This window comes from Manacus candei, unplaced genomic scaffold (genome assembly GCF_025592945.1).
Source record: "Manacus candei isolate 608988 ecotype Guabito, Panama unplaced genomic scaffold, ASM2559294v1 h1tg000018l, whole genome shotgun sequence".
Taxonomy (NCBI): Eukaryota; Metazoa; Chordata; class Aves; order Passeriformes; family Pipridae; genus Manacus; species Manacus candei.
In genome coordinates this window covers 4,196,978-4,217,533 of record NW_026138066.1, presented here as the reverse complement: position 1 = coordinate 4,217,533, position 20,556 = coordinate 4,196,978, and the positions used below count along the sequence as shown (strand labels likewise).

The 20,556-nt window shown below is 43.9% G+C and overlaps 2 protein-coding genes across 3 annotated transcripts; both read right to left on the bottom strand.

Annotated features, from left to right (window-relative positions):
• Positions 1 to 4,281: 4,281 nt before the first annotated feature.
• DDX47 (DEAD-box helicase 47) lies at positions 4,282 to 12,592 on the bottom strand. Its single transcript, XM_051784294.1, has 12 exons — positions 12,458 to 12,592; positions 11,731 to 11,824; positions 10,085 to 10,273; positions 9,288 to 9,359; positions 8,653 to 8,771; positions 8,052 to 8,123; positions 7,825 to 7,941; positions 7,514 to 7,660; positions 7,075 to 7,212; positions 5,602 to 5,672; positions 4,945 to 5,074; positions 4,282 to 4,851 (listed from the first exon to the last, which is right to left on the bottom strand). Exons 1-12 carry the CDS (start codon positions 12,551 to 12,553, stop codon positions 4,729 to 4,731), a joined length of 1,368 nt encoding a protein of 455 aa, XP_051640254.1. The 5' UTR covers positions 12,554 to 12,592; the 3' UTR covers positions 4,282 to 4,728.
• A 2,981-nt stretch (positions 12,593 to 15,573) lies between these two features.
• APOLD1 (apolipoprotein L domain containing 1) lies at positions 15,574 to 20,366 on the bottom strand. Of its 2 annotated transcripts, XM_051784297.1 has the most exons (3): positions 20,266 to 20,288; positions 18,415 to 18,544; positions 15,574 to 18,105 (listed from the first exon to the last, which is right to left on the bottom strand). In XM_051784297.1, exon 3 carries the CDS (start codon positions 18,098 to 18,100, stop codon positions 17,360 to 17,362), a length of 741 nt encoding a protein of 246 aa, XP_051640257.1. In that variant the 5' UTR covers positions 18,101 to 18,105; positions 18,415 to 18,544; positions 20,266 to 20,288; the 3' UTR covers positions 15,574 to 17,359. The 2 variants fall into 2 exon arrangements, with proteins under 2 accessions (XP_051640257.1, XP_051640256.1); XM_051784296.1 differs by lacking the exon at positions 18,415 to 18,544 and having other exon boundaries at positions 20,266 to 20,366.
• Positions 20,367 to 20,556: the final 190 nt, after the last annotated feature.

The window sequence follows — 20,556 nt, the reverse complement described above, 5'->3', positions numbered from 1 at the left end:
AAACCACAACTTCACATTTAAACAGCATCAAAATGCTTGGTACATGCCTGTGTCTTTCATAGGTCATGCAATCAATTCCATTCCTTCTTAAGTATGTCCAAGGGCTTTTAAGTGTGTTGGATATTTTCCTTCTTCTGTGCTTGTCTAAACTGGAAATGTTTACTAACTTCAGTCCTGATTGGTAAACTAAGGCCCTCCAGATTCCCAATTATTTCTGAGAGTTCCCTCCTAAACTGAGACTCTTCTCAGCACAAGTTAATGATGTTGTGAGAGTGTCATGGTATTTAGCTCTCCCTCTCTAGTTATCTTTACCTTTTTAGGGGGAGGGGAAGCAGGCAGGTTGCCAGGCCCTTGAACAAGCTCTGTGCCTCATGGTTACTTTAAGCAGACTTAGGCTCAGGCTGCCATCACAGAAAAAAGCCCTGGATTCCCCACTGTGGTTCCCAGTTGTGCTTTCCGGCCCGTGTCTTCCCTTGCAGCCCCTGGGCAGCAGGTGCATGGCACTGAGGAACTGACACGGCCAGATTCTCTTCAGACAGGTCAGTTCAGTGCAGCTTCTGCGCTGGACCACTGTGTGGTTGTAGGGATTGCTTGCTACTTTTTTGCAGCTATCGTCAACTTATCTTGGAGTTAGTTATCCACACTGACATCAATGTTTAATTTTACTTCTCCCCTCAAAAGGATTGTCCCACTTCCGTCAGGTCTAGAACACTTAAATGAAAGCCACTATATCCCTATTTGTTAGTACCTGAAGTAGTCACCTATGCAGTACGAAAAATCAAAACTATAAAACGTAATTTAAAATATGTGTTACAAATGCATAAACAATCACCTTCTTATCACAAACGTAGAAAGTGTAGAATGGTTTCAAACTGCCAACATCCCCACAGAACGTTTTTCAAGAACACAGCTTTTATTGAAACTTCACTTGAGTTTCAACTACAAAATCATGACAGGTTATGTTAGCCCAATCCTACCTTACATCACACTAAGGTTAATCCTCCACTCAGCTCCCTGCTGCGCAAAACTCAAGAGGTGTGCAGGGGTGTGCTTCAGACCTGCTTGTCAGAAGTCCTCCTGACTGAACAAATACACTGAAAGCAGTTGTTGTACAAAAGTATGCAGTCATGCACATACCAGTGCTGGTATTTTCTGAACTTTTATCCAGAGACAGGTCTCACTTCATTCTTTTCCCCTCGTGTTTCATTGGATCAGCTACAGATTCTGCTTAGGCTGGCTGCAGATTCTATTTTGACCCAATACATCTTTGGACACTCCCTATTCCACTTCAGTTATACAAACACCCTCTGACCCAGCCCTCCTGAAGTAGTCACAATAAAATACCCATTTCCTGCCCCTCCAACCTGTTGAGGTATTTTTAGTTGAAATTGAATGCACATACCTGTGGCAGGTGAGGCACCAGTGAGAATGTGGGTGTGGTGAGACCTTTGCTTTCCTAGCGACAAATGCTTCTGTGGTTTGTCATTCCAAATCAAGGGAGGTGGCCAGCTGTCTAGGAGTCACTCCTCTCAAGGAGGCTCTGTAACCTTTCACAATGAGCAGCTCTGCTTCTCCAATATTCTTGCAACTGCAGAGGAGGGATAGAGAATCTTTGACCCCATCAAGGGGCAAGACTGCTGCTGTTGCAGCCTGCCATATAGGATAGAACACAGAGAGATGCTACAGACTCCAAGAAGCTATTAAAGCAAGCATCATGCTACTTCTGAAGGGAAATTACTGTGCCCTACCTCCTCCAGCAGTCATGTGCCCTTCACATCACCTTACAAGATTGGTTCAGGGCTGACTATGCATCCCATCCCTTACATAGCTGGGAATAACACTCAAGAGCTTTTCCAGGGTCCCAGGACCCTCAGAAGGATTTAAGTTTCCTTTGCTGATACTGGAACCAACCCTGTCCTGCTTGTGAAGAATAAGAAATTTTGTTCAAGCACCCAGCAGGACAGAAGACCAGTTGGGAATGTTCCCTTGCTCTGTGGGGAACAAGCATTTGCATCCCCACCCACAAAGCTCATTCATTTTATTCCTCTCTCTTGGGTACATTCTAGGGCTGTATCCTCTTACCTGTGGGGTTTCCTACCAAATGGCCCCACAGAATTACCATGTGGTCTATCTGGACTTCAGCAAAACCTTTGCCACTGTCTCCCATCGCATACTCCTGGAAAAGCTGGCAGCCCACGGCTTGGACAGGGGCACTCTGTGCTGGGTTAGGAACTGCCTGAAGGGCCAGGCCCAGAGAGTGGTGGTGAACGGGGCTGCATCCAGTTGGTGGCTGGTCACTAGTGGTGTCCCCCAGGGATCAGTGTTGTACGCAGTTCTATTTAATGTCTTTATTGATGATCCAGATGAGGAGATAGAGCATACCATTAGGAAATTTGCAGATGACATCAAGCTGAGGGGAAAGTGTTGATCTGCTGGAAGGCAGGAGGGCTCTTTGGAGGGACCTGCACAAGCCAGAGAGATGGTCTGATTCCAGCGGGATGAGGTTCAACAAGGCCAAGTGCTGGGTCCTGCACTTTGGCCACAACAACCCCCTGCAGCACTACAGGCTGGGGGCAGAGTGGCTGGAGAGCAGCCAGGCAGAAAGGGACCTGGGAGTTTGGATTGATAGGAAGCTGAACATGAGCCATCAGTGTGCCCAGGTGGCCAAGAAGGCCAATGGCATCCTGGCCTGGATCAGGAACAGTGTGGCCAACAGGATCAGGGCAGTGATTCTTCCCCTGTACTCAGCACTGGTGAGTTCAGGAAGGACACTGAGGTGCTGGAGCAGGTCCAGAGAAGAGCAATGAGGCTGGTGAAGGGACTTGAGCACAAGTCCTATGAGGAGAGGCTGAGGGAGGTGAGGTTGTTTAGCCTGGAAGAGCTTCCGGGGAGACCTCCTCACTCTCTACAACTCCCTGAAAGGAGGTTGTAGCCAGGTGGGTGTTGGTCTCTTCTCCCAGGCAACCAGCAGTAGGACAAGAAGGCACGGTCTTAAGTTCTGCCAGGGGAAGTTTAAGTTGGATATTAGGAAGAAATTCTTTACAGAGAGGGTAATCAGACATTGGAATGGGCTGCCCAGGGAGGTGGTGGATTCATGGTCCCTGGAGGTTTTTAAGATGAAACTGGATGTGGCACTTAGTGCCATGGTCTAGTAACCACGGCAGTGTTGGATCAAGGGTTGGACTTCATGATCTCAGTGGTCTTTCCCAACCCGGCTGATTCTATGATTCTATGTTCAAATTTCTGGGCTTCCACTCCTGCCTCTCTGTGCTAGGACCCACGGAAAATAACATTTCCTGCTCTACAAGAATGCTCTTAGCAGTCAACATATCCAAGATTTGTTAATTTACTATCTGCCACTGATCTTGGACAACTTTAGAGCTATCAAACGTGGGAGAGTTGAATAAACTGCTACAAAATAAAAAGGACTAAGTGAGAACAACTGGCACTCTTCTTGCACCAGAGAGTATGTCTGTTCCTCATGAAGAAACAGACCCATGGTTTTTGGATTTTTTTGCAAAATGTGCTGCCTCTAACAAAAGCATAAAAGCATTCTGACTAGCATACAAGTGTATACTAGATTTATCCTGACAATGTGAAATAACCACTGTGCTCATCAACTACTGCAATAGTTTCTACTTTCAATCTAGATCTAAAAAAGACTATTGTGAATATTGTTTTTCATGTAGAGAAAATCCAGTTTATGAGTGGTTCTAATGGACATTAAATTCTCATGTTGAGTGATATAGAGTTTTTCATTCTTCTCTGCCCACCAGCAAAAACATCCAGCTTGAAATTTTTTATTGCCAATGAGAACTAGCACTAACCTGGTTAGATATGAAGGTAAGTACACTTATCCCATTCTTGCAAGAGTCTACTTATATGGCATGGAACTCTGCCTAACACAGAGAAATAACTAGGGAAACAGAACTTCTATGATCCCCGTTTTTCTTTACCACCCTGCTCGTGAGCAGCTTTCCTATGTTAATACCCCCATCTTGTGTTCGTTTATAAGTACTACAAGAATCAGCAGCAAAAACCCCACCCAAAACCCAGACCTTTCCTTGTATCATGTCAATCATTACAGACTCTGGATGGAATTCCAAGCAGTGAATAGCCTCCTGCCAAAACTGATGCTCCCGTGCTGGGCCACTCTTCAGCTGACATACTAAGGTATTGATGTCACATGTGAATTGCTAAGATTGACCTAAGAAGAAAACCTGGCAGAGCAAATATACAAACTGAACAAAACAGGTCAATGACAAGACAAGGAGAACCAGGTAGCTTTAAAATTAACCAAAATATATTTGGAGTTCTCCACATAACACATCCCTGTGAAAACTCAGTCACTTCTTTTAACTTTTTCTGACAGATCTATCTGACCCCAGATGCACTCAGTGAGATTGGGTAGTGAGACAGGCTGCAGCAATGCAAAAGCTGCAGTCACACTGCACTTCTTTGTGAATGAGCAGGGCCAGACCACAGCTGCTTCCAGGTCCAGACAGTCTCTAATGATGTCTCTGAACAGAAGACTGGTACTATGGTACCACAATGGTCCAAGCTCAATCTGTAGCTGGTAAAGCAGAAGAGAAGTTGTTTTCCTCATGGACCACCCAAGTTCACATGTAGTTTTGAAAAAAAATCCACTGGAGATAGCCTGGTAGACTGTTTTTGCCAGCTCATATAGCCATGAAGAGAAAAATAAAAAAAGTCTGTTTGAATATTGAACTAGAAGGCTTTCCTTTTCTTCTTTTTCCCACCTGCCACCTTATTCCTGACACCAATAGCTTCTTCTGTGTCATCATCATTATCATTCCGAGATCGCTTCTTCTCTCCTTGCTCCCGCAGCTCCTGCAATGCAATCAATAGATTGACCAAGAGTTCTGGCACCTGAGGAAATTCAGATTACAACAGTGAGCAGAGGGACAAAAAGTCAGCACCCACCATTCGAGCAATTCTCTGGGCCTCAGCCACACGCTCTGTCAGCATCATAACTTCTTCCTCTTGCATGGGGAACGCTGGCAGCTTTTTGCCAATCAGGTGTTCGATGCGCTGGAATAGCTCCACATCATACCTGCGAGAAGACAAGACACCAGATTGAATCAGCCCTCCTGAGAGTGCTTCAGCTGTCACCACTCACAGAATTCATCCTTTCTCTCCAGCCCACAGATAGATTGTGCTGATGGTCTCACAAGCAACTCAACTGCATCTGAATGATGCCATTGTTTGGGATGGCTTCTCTGACTTATTCAGCTCGTCTCTGTTCAGAAGGATTTGGAAAAGACTTCTTCAGACAAACAGTTCAGTAATTATAAACACCCCCTGCAGTTACTTAAGCTGTATTATATAATATAAAAATGTATGTATGTATAACAATTCAGTTATAAACAGTTCTGCTCATTACATGACTGCTTCTAGAATTTCTCTAGACCTTTCTCCCTCCCCAAACTGGGCTTGGAATTCTCTCCCCTTTAAGTAAATAAAACCAACTGGCACCTCAAAATGAAAAGTAGTATTTTCTTCTCACCCAGGATGAGGTCAGATATTTTCTGCTCTGAAATAGAGCTGGAAAGAATAAGCCTGCCAAATTTTAACACTTACTGTGTGACAAAGGTGATAGATTTGCCAGATCTTCCAGCTCGAGCTGTTCTCCCAACACGATGAATGTAATCCTGAAAACGATTTTCTTGGTAAGCAATAAGATATGTTCACCAAACACAGAACAGATGTCATGGCAAATCAGCCTACACAATTATTCTTTAGGAAAGAACAAGAAAATGGGGAGAAAATACTCCAGGATTAAACACTCAGGACCATGTGCAGCATCAGAATTAGAGAAGATGCTGGCTTGTTGCGGTGTATCTTTGGTTTTAACATTTGAATTCTTCTCTTTCTAAAGGTGAAGACCAACTCCATTTATACCAGACTGCAGGACAAAAGTTGCAATACATGACTTTGCTGAGACTTCACTATCACTTCCTTGGAGAGGTAATATTCACAGTGAGCCCATGCCTGCATTTTCAGTCTTAAAATCTAGTGCTCGACATAGTCTATCTTCCAGAGACACTCTCAGACAAGTAGATTTAAATTTGGCAAGCACAGTGAAAGGGGGGGGTGATTGAGAATAATTTGGATGAGATTGAGCATCTTTTGTTAATACGGTTCTAGGCTGTTTTCCAGGTTTTATACTGCATTACAGAAATTAAAATACTCCCTTCTCCATACAGGATCTGTGGAGAAAGAATCATGAGAAAGGACATGTTCTGTGACAGGGCTAGATGAGAAAGAAGAGCACAGAAACTGTAATAACATCACTTAAGCTGCTGCCACCTCCATTTTTTTTCTTTATGTTTGTCCTTTTACAACACCAAAAGTAGTTCTTTGAAAGATCATGCTTTCTTCTGTTTGCAAGGTATAGTATCTTCAATCATTGTAAGCAACAATAGCAATTCCTGAAATGCATGTTAATGGTACGCTTTCTGGAACTAGGCTGGGAAACAATCCTGATATAATCCTATACTTTTTATAAGACAGTTAGTAACTCACTTTCTTTTCAGTTTGCTGTACTTCTGTGATATGAAGGTGAAACATAATGTAAGTCACCTTTCTTGATCAAATGCTCATTGAACATAACGGGAGAATTTTTTTTTCTTTTTTTTTAAAACACAGTTTAAAATATGAAGGCAGACCTGGATCACAGGAACACATGAGACTAATAATATGTCTAATAATAATAAAACTGTTTTCAAAGCTCTAATAATAATAAAACAACTGTTTTCAAAGCTCTTTAATGCAATATGGCAAAACGCATACCCCGAACAGAAATGCAAAGACACAGAATGTTCGTCACTTCCCCTTTTCACGTATGGGATCGGTTCTACAATCCAGATGAGGCCATCCAACCAAACTGAGATACCAACTCAACTGCAGAGGCTGAACTACACCTTCTAATCTACAGAAGTGTGAACTAGGCTTCCAATCAGAAGAGCAGAAAAAAGACGTCTTTGTTCCTTTGTCTACCTTCACTATGTCGTGGTGACCAGAAGCTCTCAGCAGACACACAGACAAGCTTACCTTAGAATGCGTAGGGATATCAAAGTTTATCACCACATCTACATGGGGTATGTCCAGACCTCTGCTTGCAACATCAGTAGCCAGCAGAATAGAACGTGCCTTTGCCTTGAACTTGTTTAGAGAGCCCAAACGTTTGTTCTGGAAGAGGACAAAAAGGGAATGAGAGAGTAACACTCATTCTAGTTAATATGCTCTTGTTGAAATACCGGCACAAAAGAACCAGGGGAGAAGCTACTCAAAAATCTCACTTCTCTAACTTCTTTTTGAAATATTACAGAATCAGTGGCAGCATTCACATTAGTTAAATCTTTAGGGATCAGTCTAGTCCACTAGCTGTGAAGTACTCCTTCTGAAAGGTAGCTGTGACTCGGTATGGTGCTGCCCATTTCCCAAGCCACAAGTCTCCTGTCTGCTCCATTCTGTGGGGTAATGCCCATACCTGACTCATCTGCCCATGGAGAGGAATGGCAGTGAAACCCAGGTTGCGGAGCAGTAGAGCAGTCCTTTGAGTATTGTTACAGGTACTACAGAATATCATGAAAGAGTTACCAGCTAGTTCATTCAAGATATAAACCAGGTAGCTGTCCTGTAACGAAATAGAGAGAGAATTTACCAAAAAAAAAAAAAATAATCACATGTACAACATTAAAGACTAAGTCTAAGCCACAGAAGATTACAAGATACTGGGCAGATGTGGGAAGAAGAAGACAAGATATAATGAGAAAAGGGAAGAAACAGAAGTGGCATTACCTTAAATTTTGAGGGGATGAAAATGTAGTACTGCTGTAGTTTTTCAACTGTCTGATACTTGGAAGAAACAGCACATTTAACAGGATTCTTCAGAGCAGCACGCTGGAGTTTTTGAACCTGGTAAGATCAATGTAAGTTAGCACTGGATGGACAAAGATCTTGTCAGAAACCTGTATTAATACAGTTTAGCCTGATGGAAGAACTAAAGCAGAGTACTCTGCTCTCACCTTCTTGGTCATGGTGGCAGAAAACAGAAATGTCTTCCTGTCTCGAGGAATCACTTTTAGTATCTTATCCACCTGCAAAAAAGAGATAAGGAAATGGGAATACTGAATATTATGAGTATTATGAATATATGAATATTAAGACACAAGCATCCCCCAAATATAATGATCATCCACATGAAGAGTAATGCATGTGCAGACATACAGTAGGAACAAATTTTTCCTCTTCTAAAGGGAAGGTGTAGGCTGATAGCTTGTTGACAATTAGGCAGTGTGAATCCCAGAAGTCCAATAACAGTGCAAATATCAGGCAAAGTTTCTGCAGGAATGTGTGTGTGATTGTGTTCTACATTAACTGCATCCACATCAGGCACTCCAGAGAAATCAGTAGATTTCAGAGACAAAACGCCTCCTACTGTCTTGGCAATGCTCTGCAGAACTCCCCTATGTTCCACTCCCACCACAGAATTTCGTGCAGCTATCAGATCTTAGTTACAATTTGCTCATAATTTCTAGAGAACAGCTCAGTGTTTGCTATGTGACTGTATGAAGAGATTTTAAAGGGACTCATCTGGTGTTCCGAACTCTTTCAGCAGATTCCTACCTCTGTCTCGAAATCCATGTTAAGGATCCGGTCAGCCTCATCCATCACTAGGAATTTCAGAGCACGTAAGTTAAAGCCCTTTGTGTTCTCCAGATGATCAACCAGACGGCCAGGGGTTGCTACCAACAACATCACGAGAGCAAATTGAATTAAAGCAAAGGAAAAGAAAGATCCAAACAGGCAAGATAGTCATTCATTACAGAAATGGGATTCTTTGCTCAAGAAAAGTAAAGGCAGATTGCTTTGTGGGAATAACTCTTTCATAGGACATCTTCAGAGAGTGTTTTGAAATAAGACTAATGGAGTCAGACCCTCAGAAGAATGTCCTCCCCTTAAAAAAACACAACACACAACAGACCGTAAATGAGCTACACTGCGAAGGATGAGACCAGGATTTGAAATACTTGAGGAGAATGAAAAAACAAGCCAAAGGAGGTCTTGCAAGAATGCTTTGGAATGAGCTTGTAGCAACAAAGTTATTGGTGTATACTTTAGAAACATTAGCAAACCAACACTGAGATTTCAGGACAAAAGCAAATGAAAGATGTACTCTAACAAAACCTTCTGGCTGGCTGTCTTTGGGTAACTGCAGTTTGATAATATTAACACTCCACATCCCCCCCACATTAACTTACCAATTATAACATGTGGTTTCTTGGCTAAGGCCAGAGATTGAGACATTGTGTCAATTCCACCCACAATAACAGCTGCAGGACAAACAGAATATAGTGAATCCCTCAGTGTAGCACCAGTCAGCCACAGGCACTATAGTGTTTGCTCCTACTCCTCACCATCCACAACTCTGTACAAATGAAAGACTACTTATTTTTATGAGAATTTATAAGAATTCACTTTATTTTAGCATACCTGACCTTCCCAGGCCTCTTATGCCATACAATTAAGTCCTTACTTGCCCCAGGTATTTTATTTTCACAGGCAGAATCTATTCCTTGCACCTTAACTCAGCTAGAAAAATCTAGAAATTCTAAAAATACCCGTAAAGCTATTATTATTAGTAGTAATATAATAATAATAATAATAATAATAATAATAACAATAATAATAATAATAATGAGAGTATCTGAAGAATCCATACAGGCAGTCTGAAAGAAATATTAAACTAATCACACTACAGCAGGGAGCTCTATGCAATTTCACTTGACACAAACCTAATATTGAGAACATTCTCTTCTACTTCCATCTTTAACTGTTTAGACATAAAATGCAGAAGAGCTGCAGATTTCTCCTTGAGGAAAGACCACAGAGTCTTTCTTTTGCAAACCTGATACCAGATCTCTGTCTTCCAGCATCACAAGCTTTTCTCACTTTTTGTTCAACCCTCCATACAAATCCTCTATTTTTAACTTTGCAATCCTGACCTGACTAACTTTAGTCTTCAGGAAAACTGGTCCAATACTAGTAAGTTACTTACTAGTTTGGACACCGATAGAGGATCCGAGAGCTTCAAACTGCTCTGAGATCTGAAAGGCCAGCTCCCTTGTTGGTGTGAGGACAAGAGCAAACAGTCGCTGAGGTGTTTCCAGCAGTGCTTGAAGAATTGGCAAAGCAAAAGCTCCTGTTTTTCCAGAGCCAGTTTCTGCCAGTCCAATGACGTCTCTGCCTACAAGAAGCAGCAAGGAAGGCAAAAAACTGTTACACATCTAGAGCAGAGAAAGAAGTCTTTAAAGTACTATGCAATAAAGCACAAGAATTCCCTAAGGACAGAGAAAAAAAGGAAGACACACAACGTAAAAAAGAACAAGTGGTCAAACCAAAGAATTTCAGAGCAATTCTGAAGCTTTTTTAGACTGTGATTTCATTTGTACAATAATTACAGTCTCAATACTCAATTCTCTAGTTAAACTTCTGCTAATATACAGGGTTTCATACAAATTTTAAAATAAGTTTTATTTTATGATGTCTCAAATCTGCCTGTCAATTTACAGCTTAATGGCTCTGTCTTGATATTCTAGTCCAAACACTGTCTGTTTACTGGCTTACAAGGAAACAGACTCCAGTATCTGATATTTTGGCACAGGAACTACAAGACAACAGCACTACCAAACTCACATTTCACAAACCACAACTGTGCCATTGATTAATGAATCTAAATCAGTTTTCAGCAGGAAGGGTTAGAACAGCAAGTCCTTTGCCCAAAAACTGTGCAGGCAACAGGGTGGAATTCATCAGTAGAATCCATTATGACCTCCTGAGCTTGTACAGCTCACAAGAACATGCTACCAACAGGCCTTACACTGGAGACAACTTCTCAGGAATGCAGTCTTACTTTTGTTTGGTTTTACGGTTTCCCCCCCCCCCCCCCCGGAGAACCTTATATGTGGAATAAAAGTCTGACAACAGTTAAGTACTAGGACAGAGTAGATACTGAAAGTTTGTTCCCATTCTGTCACTACATTGTTCAGTTCCTGCTTCACAGTATTTTAGGGGCTTTTGTTTTAAAATAAAACACTTCTAGAGGCAGAAATGTTTGCTGAATTCAGTAATTTATTTTCTTTTAATTCCAGGATGCTTAGAGAAAGTCACTGTAGTTTGGTTATGACTCATTACAGAAATCTAATTTCAAAGAATTGCCTGCTCACAGCAAAGCAGATCATACACGCTACGGAATCAGCCAAAGCATCTCCAGTTTCAGATGCACACACACACTGTAGGTCTCTATCAGAAGAGGCACAGTCCAAAACCTATTGGAAGCTTCCTGCATATCCTTGGGTATTTCAGAAAGAAAACGATCAATTCAGACTAAGAGTTCAAATGATTCATAATAATCCTATTTAACACAGAGTCTCAGAACTACACAACAAGAGTGAACACTCAAGAAATCATGTTTGTACCCACTTGAAAGTTTGGATTGCAGGGAGTTTTATAGGATAAACTAGTATTCCAAGCTCCACCTGAGTAGAGGACAGAACGAACACAAAGACTACTTCTAAACAGAGATCCTCAGTGATGAAGAAGCTGGGACACTCTCATCTCTGACCCTTCTCACTCAGCAAAATTCATTCACATAGAGCTCCTGGGACATTCCCTGATTCAGGATCAAAGAAGCACACTGCTCACCTTGGAGAGCCACTGGAATAGCCTCAACTTGGATCTTTGTTGGCACCTTCCATCCTAACTGGTCACAAGCTTCACACAGCACATCTGTCACTCCCTGCACATTAGTGAAAAGAGAAAAGGGAAACAGACATCCCCAAGAAGACATAAATTAAATCACAGACTAAAGTTAAATACATGCTGCAACAGAGCCAAGCTTGTCTCTAGCACAAACCAACCCCATCAGGCCGCCAGTTCAACCATCTGAAAGGTCAGGCTGCCCACAGTGATCCCCACCTCCATCGGTAGCTTCATAGGATTTGTTCAAAACAGTTAGAGAGGACTGTCATCGGGAAGAAAACAGTCCGTTTACCCTAGTTAACACAGGGAACTTTACACAAACATACACACACAGAACTGCCTCTCTTCATCTCAGGGGGTGTCCCATGGGCACGGGAAACGAAAAACGCCAGGGCAAGTTAACAGAACTGAAAATACAGGCAGCTGCCTGAGGAGCGCTGATCGGAGCAGCACCGCCAGGCTGTCCCGGTCGGCGGCGCGACTCCCCCCCCTCCTGCCCGGGCACAGCACCGCTGTGCCCGGATCCACTGCCCGCACGTGTCCGCCCGCCGCGCACACGGCGCTGCCTGGGAAGCTCCCCAGGGCCTGAGCTGCGCGCCGGGGGCGGGACGCTGCTCCTCGGGACGGGAGAAGAGCACCGGGCGCAGAAGCGGCTCTGTCCCAGCCTCACCAGGTCCTTGAAGCTCCGCAGCTCTTCCACCGCCGCCTCCGACTCCGGCTCCGTCTCCGTCCCCGCCGCCGCCCCCTCCTCCTCTCCCGCGGCCATCTTGGACAGTCCCCGCCGTGGCGGCGCAGAGCACGCTGGGAGCTGTAGTCCTCTCGGGGTGTGATGGGATTTGTAGTTCCGGAGAAAGAGCCTGCCGGAGCGGGCGGATTTACCCTAAACTCCGAGAGGTCTCCAGAGAAGGGGGAGTTACGGATCTACACCTGTCCTGGGATAAGGGCACGCTGAATTGGCTGTATGGAAACGTTCCTGCTCGGCATTGACCGCAAGCTCAGCGCTGCACTGCTCAGGCAGTGGGTGATGGTGCTCTGTGCTCACACATTCTGCAGCTGGGAAAGAACAACGCAAAAGGAGCTGCTAAATATACAAAAATACAAGAATATATATAAACTTACATATGTAAGACATATAAAGAGCAAATTAACTTCTTCAGAAGCGCTGGTATGAAACATTTTGAAGCACTAGAGAAGGGAAAAAAGAAAAGAACTGTCATTATACCACCTTGTTTTCCTGTTTATGGTAATTGGCAGTGTGAATTTTCGAAGTGCCAGAAATACAAAATAAAGTGAACTATGGCAACTCACAGCATCAAATGAGAGAATAGGGGATGGGAGTAGATGTAAACACTCTCCCAGCTCTCTTGACCACTGCTGTTGTGACTCAGGCCTGCGAGCGCACAGTGAGAGGTGAAAAAGGTGATGCATTTATTGACCTTCCAGGGAGCGCAGCATCAAAATATCATTTCTTGATGGAAGTTTCTGGGCTCATTGGTTTCCATGTGCTCTGGGTGTAGCCTCTGATCTGTGTCCCAGTGCTGATTGCAGCAGGGCAACCTTGCAGCTAGGTGAGTTTCCTTTGTTTTAGGGAAAAGAAAGATAACCTATGCAAGAGCTCAGGCTTCAAAAGGACAGCAGAGCTGGCTGCAAAATGAAACTCATGACTGAATGTCTGAGCAGGCCTCCCTCTCTCTGGGAAGGCTATCTGGGTGTGCTCTCAGTGGAAATGCTGATGTACTTGGGCATGTGTCACTGGATTCCAAGCGTGGCATTTCCTCTGCTCCCAGAACAATGCGGAAAGTGAGAGAAGATATGAACAAACTCTCTGCATGACAGGGAAAGGAGAGGAAACCTGAAACAATTCATGGGCAGGAGCGGAATGAAACTTCTGCATCCCACTGTGCTCAGGAGCAATGATTTTAAAATAATAAATTAAAACAAACAGCAATAAGCACCCCGTGCAGATGCTAGTTGTGACCACGTTTCACAAATTACAGCAGTCTGAGCTATGAACTTGCTGTATATCATTAGTGCTAAAGGCTGAGCCTGGCCAGTACTCTGACATGAACCCTTGTAAAGGTCACTGAGATGCCTCAGGAAATGGAGTCAGGGATGTGACAGGAAGTCACTGCTTGTTGAACTCATTGCCCATATAATATTATGCTGTTGTGGTAGGGAGCAGGGTGGAGCAATTTTATTCTGGTGAAATTCCAGTTTATGTAATTCCCTTTTGTAAATAGATATGTTTGAATGAGAGTTTTCTCCTGTCCTAAACTGCTGTTGGGAGCATTCATGTGTGATAAAATATATATGCAACTTATGAATAGTAATTACCTTTTTGTGCTTTTCAGCACAGGACACTGTAGATTATACAGGATTTAGAAATTTTCACTCCAGGGCTTTTAAGCTTGGCTTTTGACCAAATATGCTCCTAGCTCTATTGCATGTTACAGCTCAATCTTCCTTGGGGGGGACAGGGTGAGAGCATCTGCAGCAGACGAATTTTAGTGCGGATACAATGTCAGCTATTTCATGAGGGGTGCATAATAAGACAAGATGGACAGTGTGTACAGTAGGTCACAGTTAATGGTAATTGGTCCTATCTACCCACTGAAATGCCCAGAGAGATGCTATTAGGATATTCTGGTGAGGAGGATCTGACCACCTCCTGCCCTATCTGCTGACAGATCAAGTGTAGCTCAAGTGTGAGAGTGCAGCCTTAGATTCACAGCAACACCTGGCTTAGAAGGTGTCCAAGAGCACTGGACAGGTTTTGGAACAAATTAAGTCTCGCAGCTCCTCTGTTTTGTGTAGGATTACAGATTGTCAAGCCCATGGGCCCCACTTTCTGCCTGAGCCTCCCTTTGGATTTTCGTAGCAAACAAACCTGGAGAGGGGAGTGGCTGAGACCCGGCCGAGGAGAATGTGGTACCTTGAACTCAATTACACTCTCACAGCAGCACTGTGCAACAACCCAAATCCTGACTTGGAGTGAACAATTAGCCTTGGGAAAAACTGAACAGAAGCATGATTGTTTGCCTTTGTGGCTGAGAATGGAAGCAAAAGTATCTGATTTGTTCTCAGCTGCAGAAACAGTGGCTGTGATTGCAGTGCGGGACTGTGCTGAGCAGAGCAAACCAGCCCTGGTGAAGCTCTAAGCTATCAAATGCAAATCCCTCTGCCTATCAGATTGGTTCATTCAGAGCTGTTCTTGTGTTGTTTCCTGTGTGGACAAAACTGCATTGCCAGAAAACTAGGGAGCGGGTAGGATAAGTATGTGTTACATAATTTTCTCTGTGATGATAAAACCAGCCATCTCAGAAGCACATTAAGGTTGTAACTGATCTGATGGAGTTAGTTGGTGATAAGCTGAAGCATTAGGAAAAATTTTGCGTTGTGTCTGCCTTGCATAGTGTGCAGTTCACACTCCAAAAACACACTTATGGGCTGACATGGAAGTACCTCAGTGTTTGCATGTCAGAGACCAACATCCACGGTGTACATGGGCAATGTGTATACCAGCACATGCATTCACACAGACATAAAAGCATACACTCATACACAAATGCCAGCTGTGTGTGGCATGGAGCTGATGACCCCACTCTTCATCCTTGCCTTCTGAACTGCTCATATTGGTCCCTGGCTTCAATGCCTGGAGCATGAATGTCAGTGCAGAGAGACAAGATACTGACACAAAGTGCTTCATATTCATTTAATCGAATCAGCAGTATATGTGTTCATTTCTGGTAAACAGGCACAGGTATTACAAGCATCTGAGTCACACTCTTAGAGACCAAAGCTTTTATTCTTCTGATGTATGAAAACAAATGTTGATACGATGAGAATAAGAGACAAAAAGGGCAAGGATTCAAGCTTTGTGAGATGGAGTCTTGCTCTTCCTAAGAATTTGTGTAGGGTTACAGAATTACGTAGTGGGTTCTTCTGGTCATTTTGATTCATGCCTGTGCAGGGAAGTTTCCCTTATCCACTGGGGCATGCTTTTGGAGGTGGAGTTATCTCTGCATTAACTCTTTTAGTTGCCTCAAGCTAATTTCAGGGTCTCTTCCTTGTACCTCTTCCAGATACTGACATGATCCCCATCATAACAGTACTTGAGCACTTTTCAATATTTGTCCCAGAAACATTTTTGTGAGGTAGGGAAGTGCTACTATCCCCATTTTTAGACAGGGAACTGAGATACTGAGGGGTCAAAAATCACAAAGGGCATATTTAGCGGACCAGTCACTTAAAACAGGGTCCCACTCCTTGCTCCTGCTCCTGCTCTGCCACTGAATCATCCTACTCCTCTGTACCCCTCTTGAGTATTAGTACCAGTATATATTTCTCTAACATGAAGCCTTCCCTGGGAAGCATTGCTAGGAGTATGTGTAGTTCTCCATGAGTGCTGCCTCATTCCTCACAGATAATCCACTGTGGGTCTCACAGGCTGCTTGACTGCATGGAGAATGGCACCTCCACCTCTCTGCTGTGCTCTTGTCACAGCTGGGCTCCAGCTCAGACCAGTAACAGCAACCCACGCTTCCCTTCCTGCTGCAAGACTTGTAACTGCTTTCTTCTACCAATGTCCTGAGGCAGACTGATCCCAGGGCCACTGACCTGTTTTTCTCTCTGCTTTGGTTCCTAAGATCTGTTGCCATTGGTTGACGATGTTTCACCTATTTTATAACTACCAGCATTGAGGTCATGCTTTCCTTTTCTTACAGGGACTTGCCCTCCCTCACAGCCAAGTAGCAGATAACTTGCTCTCACATGCCACAGACTTGCTTTCACTATAAGAACATCTACCTTCCTTTGGAGCAGAGACATCCTTTTTAAAGAAAGAACTATATACACCCTTAAATACAATATCAAAACCTTAAAATAATCTCATGTAAATAAATAGAACACAAACATCACAATTTGCAGTCTGGAGAGGTTTCTTCAAAAGAGAAAACAAATTCTGGCCCTGCTATTTCACCTTAGGATGATGAACCATCCATACATTCTGTCATATCTGAAGCTGCTTCTTCCTACAGCCTTTCCAGATGTACCTTGGTAATAGGACTGTACTCTATTGGAAATTGGCAGCTGCTGGACTTTTTAGGGTACCCCAGTCCTTGTACCACTCATGGATTCGTAACTTGTTTACAGACCAGGTTCAGTCAGCACCAGGTATTTCATCAGCCTTCCGACCCACTTCTTTTTGCTGCTTTGGGGAAGCAGAGTTGGGCAGATGGCTGGGGAAACATGGGTCTGAGGAACATCCACCTACCCCAACCTTCAGGTTCTGAGATCTGCTGCTGTGCCCATCATAGTCCATGTGTCCATCATAACTTCCAACTTGATTGAGGTGTCTACTGTCAGTTGGTGGGGTGTGTGTGTGTGTGTGTGTAATCCTTAGCTTCCTATCAGGAAGGAGTTTGTGTTCAGATATAGATAAAGCACACGAGATGTGTGCACCTGAGTGCACCAGCACCACAAATTTTACCATAGCAACAGGTAGCAGTGCTAATGGTCACAATTAATAATGTAATGTCTCCAAACCCATTTTTAGTATGAGCCAGACACTGTTTCAGCTGGATGGTCTCTGGATCTCAGCAGTGGATTTAGCACCCAAGTTGAGTCCCCTTGTGCATGGGGAAAGCTCTGTTCTGGACTCAAGAAGGTCACAGACTTCATCCATTGCCCTGGTGCAGGTCTCGAGGTTGGCAGCCAGCTTCTGGATTTTGGCCTTCAGCACAGCCTGGCTTACTTTTGTGACCTCCTTTGTGTATTCTGGCACGAGGAAGCTGTGGGAGCCGCAGAAGACCATGAAGCAGACGGAGTTGTACAGCGAGATGGAGGCCCTCTTCTCTGACTGGCACAGTGTAGGGTCTCCTGGGCCCTGCCCCCGGCGAAGGAACTCCAGACAGCCAAGGATTTCCCTCATCTGTTTCCGACAAGTCATTGCAATTTCCTGCACCTTCCTCACCTCCCGGGAGTTGCAGAGCACTAAGGAGAGGTCGGACGTGATGCTGATGGCCCCCCCAGCAGTGGCCAGGCCCAGACCCACAGCTGATGCCAGGAGAGAGGCTCCCAGTGTCACTGGGCTCAGGGACAGCCCCAGGATGGCTGTGACAGCTCCTGCGGCGGTCAGGGTGCTCCCGCTGACATTGGCAATCAGGGACCTCTTGCGGAGCTTGTTGAGTTTACGAGCTGCCTTGTGAAGGTGAGCGATTTGGCCACGTAGCCTCCGCCTCTGATCCAGCAGTGCTATGTGGAAGTGATGTGTGGGGTCTAGCACTTGCGGAAAGGCAGCACTGTTTCTCTCCATGGCTTCTGTCCAGAAAAAGAGAAGTCTGGGTTGTGATTTTTGTCAAAAAACCCCCATGAGACATGCTCAGTCTGGACTATCATTTCAGGGATGGCATCCAGCCAAATTTTTGTTGCTTCACCCAGCTACAAGAAAGGTTTTCCATATGCACACACATGCACACTCACGTACACACACGTGGTCATATGCACATGCACATTTAATTACACATTCCATTGTAACTTTCAGACAGAGAAACTTCTATATGTTTTTCTTGTTCCCTGCGAAGACTAAGATATCTTAAGGGCTGGGGTCAGAGGTGCTATTGCCATTACCTGTGTGAAGACACAAAACATCTTTTCCAACCCTGGGGACTGAAATTCCCTTGAGATTAAGTGACTCAGTGCCCAGAGTAGTGATGCTGCCAGAACTAATGTGTTGCCCCTGTGATGGGATTCAGAGGATCTGCAATATACAAAGGCATCTTTTAAAAGAGAGGTCAGGCTCTAAGGAGGTAAAAGCCACCATCCCAGGTTTTTATGTAGGGGTGACTTTCCAATAAAGGAGGACAGAGGGAAGTTGCTGAGTGGAGTCAAGGTCTGGCTTTTCCATATCGGAGGTAAGCAGCTCACTGATGCCTTGGATGGGTATTGTGAACATCCTTCCTTTCTTTAAGTCTAAATAACTCAAGGTCCTGCAGCATTTTTTTTCTATTGTAACCTGGCGTCAGGGTCTGGACAAATATGGGAATCATTGTTCTTTGGTGCTTAGTCCAACCTGTGATCATGGATCTCCAGTGGCAGCGGCAGAGAGGCCTATGAACCTTGTTTAAAAGGTTCATGAAGAGCACATCAGAAAAGCAGGCCTAATTTTAGTGTATACTCCCTTGAGGATGGGGGAATGGGAAATGCAGGGGCCTGTGAATAGAAAAGGCTTGAAAACTGCTGGCAAACCTCCACTGGCAAGATAGCAGGAGATTATCATGCCTTCTAGAAGGTGAATTTTCAGAGTTTCTGTAGTAGGTGGTGTCTGTTTGCTGTCTTTGTTCTTTGTCACAAAGGCAGAAAGAAATGTTCCAATAAGCATTTTCAGGTTACTTTAGGACTGCAAAATGCTTTACAAAGGAAGCTAGCATCCTTAACCCTGCTTAGAGGGAAACTGAGACAAGGGAGTCAACAGGAGTGATGTAGCACCACCAGTTGTCTGGTGGGAGCAGCGCTTCTGTGCTTCACAACACTGCATTGTGCACAGAGCTATGCTGCCTCTGCACCTTGCAAGGTCTAGCCATAGGGCTAAAAAGCTCTTTGCAGTCCGTAATGCCCTTATAACCAAAAGAAGTTTCTGTAGCAGAAAGACCCTGACCTAGAGCCAACTGAGCAAAACTGTTCATTGCTGCAGTCACTTTTTCACTTCTAAGTCTTCTGTACTGTGTGAATTGGAGGTATCTGGTCCCTCACAAAGTTTTACTCTATAGTTTGGATCCTTGGGGCTTCATTCTGCAGAATCCCAGTGTTTCAGAAGGAGAAAACTTTGTGCCATAAACACTTTCCATCCTGAAGTGTATGAGTATATAATTCTCACTGCAATTTTTCACCCTTCTACTTGCTTGTCCTAATCCATCTTACACAGAATCCTTTAAGGTTTTCCCCCATGCCCTTCGGAAAATGACCCCAGTCTCTCTTGATATCACTGGGCCATTTGAATCACTTGGTACATTGTGCTTTTCTTAGCTGGGAGCAGTATCCTATTATTTTTACACATGGTAAGAGATAAAGCTGAACGCACAATGACTAACACTAATTTAAATGGATACCAGCAATAAAATGAACAATGAGCGTATCACCAATAACATAACAGATCAATATGATGGTCATTAAATATATGAATTCCTGTAGCCTCTTAACAATTTGTTCTGAAAATTTAATTGCTAAGAACTCTCTCAGGTAACAGCAGCGACCATCTCACTGCATTAGTAGAACAGTCATTCAATATATAGCATAAACCATGTAGTGATGCATATCTTTTGAATACACTAATTTATGCCAGCACAAAGGAAAATAAAAGCAACTCCAGATCTTAGAGAAAAATCTCCCCAATAATAAAGGTATATATTAGTCCAAAACCTGCAAACGCTTTCCTAATACAGTACTCGGAAGAGACTCCAAAAATTACTAGTTCAAACTTACCTTCAGTTTCCAGCTGACCTCCCAAAAGACAAATTTTGATCTGTTTCTGGAGGAGACCAATTTATAGCTCCCACGGACCAATTGCTGCAACAGGAATGCTTTGCCTCATACTGGGAGTTTGCCATTTCCTGTTCTCCCTTGTGCAGAAGGATGTGACACACTGGAAAGTGACCTGCAGGACAGCGAGCACACATCATGTTCAGGAAACGATCCCTGCGAATGAACATTGTGTGTTCGCTTTTCCTGAAGTGTAAGGGAAAAAAAAATAATAAAATCTCAGCCTATTCCTGG

Bases quoted from the DNA above. Each gene is read 5' to 3' on its own strand.
- DDX47 (XM_051784294.1), bottom strand. From the start codon at position 12,553: ATGGCCGCGGGAGAGGAGGAGGGGGCGGCGGCGGGGACGGAGACGGAG. The intron at 7,213-7,513 runs GTATGGGCATTA...GTCCTCTTCCAG, and splicing joins TCCATGGGCAGATGAGTCAG to AACAAACGTTTGGGCTCTCT. The intron at 5,075-5,601 runs GTAAGTGTTAAA...GTCTTCTCGCAG, and splicing joins TCTATCACCTTTGTCACACA to GTATGATGTGGAGCTATTCC.
- APOLD1 (XM_051784296.1), bottom strand. From the start codon at position 18,100: ATGGAGAGAAACAGTGCTGCCTTTCCGCAAGTGCTAGACCCCACACAT.